We start from the raw sequence: 6,769 nt of genomic DNA, 5'->3' as shown, positions 1-6,769 counted from the left end.
CTATAATATAGACTGTACAGTACACAGGACTAAAATATAGACTGTACACAGGACTATAATACAGACTGTACACAGGACTATAATATAGCCTGTACGGTATACAGGACTATAATATAGACTGTACAGTACACAGGACTATAATATAGACTGTACACAGGACTATAATATAGACTGTACACAGGACTATAATATAGACTGTACACAGGACTATAATATAGACTGTACAGTACACAGGACTATAATATAGACTGTACACAGGACTATAATATAGACTGTACAGTACACAGGACTATAATATAGACTGTACACAGGACTATATTATAGACTGTACAGTATATTGGACTGTGATATGCTGTGATGTTTTTTCTTACTGACAATGAAATACAGTCTGTAGCTTATTAAATAGACAAAATGATAAACAGAAATCATTATATTAGCAATTTAAAAGTATTTAACTCAACAGAAGAGTATATGTCCGATAAGTCATAACATCAGGGAGGATAATTCCTGTATACCAGATAGTATAAGGCCAGAAGATAATTTACTCCATATAGAATTATGTTACTACATACAGGATCATATAATGCGAAGATGATATATTGAATATGTTATAACATACTGAACGAATATAGGGTCATTATATTATAACATAAGTGAAGATGATATGTCAAATATATAATAACGGGAAAATGATACGGAAGTTATCCTACATACCATGACATTCTGGAATATATTATATCTTATATGGAATAACATACAAGATTATGTTCTACAACTTAGTAAAGTATAACATAGGGGATTATATTTTATATTGTATAACATACGGGACACTGATACGTCCAATATGATGTATATAGAGAGGTCTTTATGACAATATATCCATTATATAAGCAAGGGGGAATATTATCATACAATATGTAACAACATTAATGTAGAGATGTTAAATATGACTGATGACAGATATCAAGTATTTTTATAACACAATAACAAATTCCATGATATTACATTTCATACCTGAATAAATATAATCGATAGGGAAAGCTCTATGTTTAAATCAGGCATGTGACGTCATATGTCTCGTGAGATGATGCCTTTCGCGAAACGTCTCATGGCAAATGTTACATTTTAGTTTATCATCCCTTTTCTTTTTTACGGGATCAAACTCTCGTTTGTGGTGAGATCTCATATGGTATACCAGATCGCTTGTCATTCTAAACGAAGCGTTACATTTTGCACACCAATTCTGGAATACAGGCATGGCGTTTCCTGTTGGACTTGGCATTGCGGGACTGGGTACCATGCTCGCTGATGGCAACATGGCTGGTGTATTAGGATTGTGTAAGATGCGCTCCACCATAGGGTTCGTGCTTTTTATATATGGTATGTCAGTATTTATTTTGTCAGCAAATCCATATTGTTTCGATGGATCGACTCCAATCCCGTGTAAACTCCTCATCATTGATTCTTGTGTTCCATTGTACTGTTGAGGAAATGCAAACCTATATGCTTCCATCATTGATGCTCTTAACTGAGGATCAAGAACGTTTGCCGGAAGTGACGAAGATCCCATTAAAGGTGACGTAGGGAGCGATGACGTCGCTAAACTTGTCGGCATCACAAAGTCTTTTGAAGAAGATACTGTTCTGCTGTCTGTGCTATTATGCAAGTTTGCATTGCGTCTGATCTCACAGTTTGAAGCATTTATTAACGAAGAGGAGGATACCGTATTTTGTGGCGATAGAGATCTTTCTACTTTCCTGAACGCACTTGGATTGCTGGTATTACTCTCTTTTACATCTATACTTATGTTAGCATTATAGTCCTTCTCTGGTGATTTCTTGTTCCGGAGTGGCGGTGACTGGTTTTCACCATTCTCATAACTTTTCACTTTAATTTCAATATGATCATTGTTCTCCATGGCAGGCCTTTTACGACCGACAAGGATATCCTCGTTAGTCTGGTCAAATCCGAGACGACAGATATCGCTCGAAAGTCTATCACTGTTTGATACTCGGCATAACGATTTCGTATCACTCTTTATTTCCTGGTTTTGAATTCTTTCGTATATTGACCGATTGTCTTTTCTTTTGTTGTCGCATTTAAATCGCATATGTGCTCTCAAAGGGAATAGATACTGGAACTTTTCTCCGCAAAACTGGCATACATAGTTGACTTTCTCTGTGGAAGACAAATATTATTAAAGGTTAGAGAGAGTAAAAAGCTGTACAAGTCTACACAGCTTATAGTATAACATTGGAATATAATTCTTGTACTGAAGTAATATCTGTTCCTATTAAGTTACGTGGCCATCACCGTCGTTAAATACATCACTGTGTTATACTAATAACACAGAAAATTCCTGAATAATGGTAACATTGTTGACTACTAACTACCATTAAAGCTGTGACAGTTGATGTTTAATCCACAGGTGTGTAGGCGACACTAGGAAAACTTCCATGGCTAATGTCACCTAAATAGCTAACATTATCATTAACATTTATTCTTTAATTGGAGTTTGGATGGGATTAATGGTCGTTATCTCAATGTAAGGGTCATCAGATCGTTGACCACAAACCGTTATTCTAATGATTACCAATTTCGCCGACTGACAACTTATCCCCTAGTGTTACAATGTACTGGTGGGCCTATTGATGTTAATGTCGAGTGCCTCCTTGCCTACCTACCCTGAATGGTACTCCGCCTGACATCGGGGATGCCTATCAGCTGACAGAAGTCCTTACTGTACCAGACAAGAAGTTCTTCGCCGGCTTTGATTATTCGTAATGTCCGGTAGAATACCTGACCATTCTTCATGTAAGCCTCCACATTCTGTTCCTCCTCCTCGCGGGCGGGCTGAATGTACGCTAACCAGCCGTCAGCACGCGCCACGCCAACATTGGCGTCAGGATCCACCTATAAAAGCGACAAATTTGTACAGATAAAACGGCCATTAATCCCGTCGCGGTAATGATAGGTGTTTGTCTGGCACTGCGGCAAGGGTGGGATAATGTCACGGTCTTGTGTCGTAAAGTAGTAAGGGGTGGAACTGTCACACGGCGCCGATGTCGTAAAATGAAATACGACTTTATTCTCGTCATCTAATGACAGATGTATTCTATCAAACGTTTCTGTACAAACGACAAACGAAGGACTCGATTCTTTATTGTCAGGGCCATGTTGTGACATCAGCCGTGGATCTGAATGCTGTTAAATGTATATTTACGTAAACAGATGTGATTTTACATTTTTGAAGAAATGTTAATCTTGCACGTAATGATAAATCAAAATCGTAACTCAAACAGAAGATCATGCACCATCAACATTTACCATTGTTTTTGACTGAAATTTGAACAGAATGCATTTACTTTTGAAATACAATAAATGAAATATTAAGGATGATTTATTAATGAATGTGTAATAAAATTACCGAATCATTTAATTACACATCCTACTTGGTTGTGCTTTACCTCTGTGGCAGAACGTTACAATTGATATATTTTAATGAGCGATAATTAAGAATCTTAAATGTTACATAAATGATAACATTTTAATGGGCGATATTAATTAATCTTTAATATTACATAATTGACTATATTTTAATGGACTATGTATAAGTATAAGGTCACACTAACTAGATATCATTTGTCAATTAACCACTTTAGGATGTGAAACTAATGATGATTATGTACGTTAACACATTATATACATCTTATTTTACTTAAAACTGGTGAAAAGTCCATAAGGAATTTTACTTTTAAACAGATTCGTAGTGGAAAATTAGTATGTGCTGACTTCTAAAACGTCGTAAATGTTTCCCAAAAGTCCACGAAATGAATGTTTTATTTATTAATTATATTACATTTTTGTATTATTATTTAAATATTACGAAATGCACAGATGTCATATCTTACTGAATCACAGTTTTTACGTTATCTTACTTACCTATCTAAATAGTAAAGACAACATGTTTACATCTGTATGTAAATGTTGTATACATACCGCGTGAATAACAACGCCTTTCTCAACTCGTTATAATAACAACAAAAAACAGGTGACTTTTTAACCCCCACGTCTAACTGGTAATTTGAAATAGGAGAACATTAAAACCGACACTTTGCGATTTGATGATACACACACGTGGTGTTATTATCATAGGTTTTTCTAACGTATCAATATATTTCGACTCCACTAAACTGAAAATTTCGCATTAAATCAGCATACACGTGGTCAATGAATTTGATCAGTCTTCGAAAACAATTAGCAGTATACTGGAATATCGCCACATCGATTTGATAAATGATTTTATCTGTATTTTACATCAAACATCCAAAAGTAAAAGGATAATTTCTTTGTTAACAATCACATAAAAGTATCAAATATCTGGGAATATAGAAACGTCGGCTATTGTCTAGACAACCTGATCAATTTTCTGTCACGGCCAGGCGGCGAGGACGAGACGGGGTTGTCTAGCTACATATCAATAACACCAGAGGTATCGGCTTCACACCCTTACATTTTAATAATTTTCAGATTTCCAGCACTGTGTCTGGGATTATTGCTATTGTTCTTTGTATTTTGATAAACGGTTGATGATCTTACACGGGTCAGATGAGAGTCAAACAGTTTATCTTTAATCTTAATGAGTTTATCATTCAACAAATACTGTAATGAAAATAATATTATACCTAGACAAAAGAATATATGGATGGAACCGCACGTCAGAAAGAATATAGAAATATTATTACCGATGATGATTACCGGTACAGCTTGACTTTGGCATAGCTCCGTGAGCATGGTAGTCAACAGGATAATATTTAAAACTAACCTTTTTTCTTCAACTTCACATTGGAAGAAATTTTTAGTTACTGACTTTTTTTGTGTGCATGATGGGGATGCAGACAACACACAAGACTCCCACTAAACATTAACACACATATACCCAACCCCTTTTATAGTTTACCAACACATCTCTCCGTTCCACCTGCTACGCTTTGTTATAGATATGACGCCTACCAGGTTTACTCCTTAGGTTAAAGGTTTGTATTATACGTCAGATTTGCACATTAAGTAATATTATGTGATTACCTCAATAGCGGGTGAATCGTGTCGCGTGTCCTGTGTCAGCATGCCAATCACATAGGTTGGATCCATCAGCGCCACCTGTACCGGAAATGGTCCAAATATCCGCCCATAGTCGATATCGCAAATGGTTATAACTCCCATCATCAAAATGTCTGTAACAGTAAAAGTATGCCTTCAATCGTGACGTCATTTACTCCAAACTGCTTTCTTTTCTCTAGAGACTGCCTCGATACGTTTAAGGTCTGAATTCAACACAAGATATGTATATGTCAGATGAAAGCAAAGTTTTGTGATCTACATCACAAACTGGCATTACGTGATATCAAATTTTGAAATCACACTGTTGTACATACCTAGTAATGCTAAAACAATAAGACAAGAATTGGCATGATATAATTAGCAAGCTGATAAACATGGTATATAGAGGAAAGAGGACGTTCACTGCAGCATCGTGTACCGTAGCTAGATTTAGACGCCCAATCGGCAATAACGACAGGTCTCATAAGACTATCCTGACGCGCGCAATCCTATCACAGTCAAGCGCTGCTGTGCGCTCAGGGACATATGTTTTCTCATCAAGAACTTGAGACATTTTCTAAAACCATCAATATATTTCCATCATCTCTTCCCCTAACTGATCTCCGTATATGTGACCCATGCGATAGGCAGGCAATCAATTTTCGGCAATGTTCTCGCCTGTATGATTACTGATATCCCGTAGAATTGGCAACGGAACGGAAAATGGTTCGTGTGGATTTTTAATGGTGATTGGATATTAGAAAACCAACGCAGATTGAAATTTCGTCGTTGGTGACATTATTAACATTAATCCGAGGGAAGCATGTGAGTCTTCTGCCATCAAAGATGCTGTAGTGTTATAAACGTCAACGGACCGTACCCTAAATTGAATGAAACCCCATCAGAGGAAGCAACTTAATTATTGTGTTTCAATACAAGCTTATTTAAACAGTCGAGGCTCCTTAAAGGATTGGGTTATTCAACGATTTAAGATAAGGCGGGTTGCTTATTTTAACCTCCAACGGTGAACGGTATCTTTATATGATTAATAAAGTATCATATCGGGTTATCAAAAACAAGTTGGTGATTTTTTAAAAGGCTGTAACTGCTATACAATAATTCTAACCGTGGTAGTCGCTGCTTTGTTATCACTGAAGAATTTCCCTTCAGACACCCTGTTTACACATGCCTTCCAGGAAAGACAATTCACTTTCTATAGGGTTTTAATGGGTGTCCGTCAATTGCCGCGTAAACAATGTTTGGTATAGTAACATCACATATCGAACGCACCCTTGGGTCTAATGAAACTCGCCAGAATCAAAGTCAAACAACCATATGCACCAGCGATAACACGAAGCGATCAGGTGCAGGGTATGGAGAGCTAATTTTGTTTTATTCATCGGAGAGTTGTTAAGCATTTGATAAATGCCCAAACTTGATCGCTTGTTTTTGTTATTATTAGTAATATAATTTTCGTCCTGACAATATCTGTGAGGCAAATCTCTCTCACGAAAAGTCAACCATATGCCCTCACCGTGACTCCCTGATTCTGATTAAGAACGACATTGTCAAACATATGAGAAACAAATAAGGGTTTATTTGTCGGCATGGGACATGTTATTGAAAGGCATTGACGATACACATCGGCTTATTGTTCTAATTTCGTAAG

At 36.6% G+C, this 6,769-nt stretch overlaps 1 protein-coding gene across 1 annotated transcript; it reads right to left on the bottom strand.

Annotated features, from left to right (window-relative positions):
• Window positions 1-1,054: 1,054 nt before the first annotated feature.
• Window positions 1,055-5,223, bottom strand: LOC132560741 (PR domain zinc finger protein 10-like). The gene is made up of 3 exons (XM_060225416.1): window positions 5,086-5,223; window positions 2,685-2,913; window positions 1,055-2,178 (listed from the first exon to the last, which is right to left on the bottom strand). The coding sequence occupies exons 1-3, from the start codon at window positions 5,221-5,223 to the stop codon at window positions 1,055-1,057; spliced, it is 1,491 nt and encodes a 496-aa protein (XP_060081399.1).
• Window positions 5,224-6,769: the final 1,546 nt, after the last annotated feature.

This window comes from Ylistrum balloti, unplaced genomic scaffold (genome assembly GCF_031769215.1).
Source record: "Ylistrum balloti isolate Yb309-2 unplaced genomic scaffold, AGI_CSIRO_Ybal_v1 Utg371108, whole genome shotgun sequence".
In the NCBI taxonomy this organism is placed as follows: Eukaryota; Metazoa; Mollusca; class Bivalvia; order Pectinida; family Pectinidae; genus Ylistrum; species Ylistrum balloti.
Note: the sequence above shows the minus strand (reverse complement) of the source record. Positions and strands in the feature narration are given on the sequence as shown.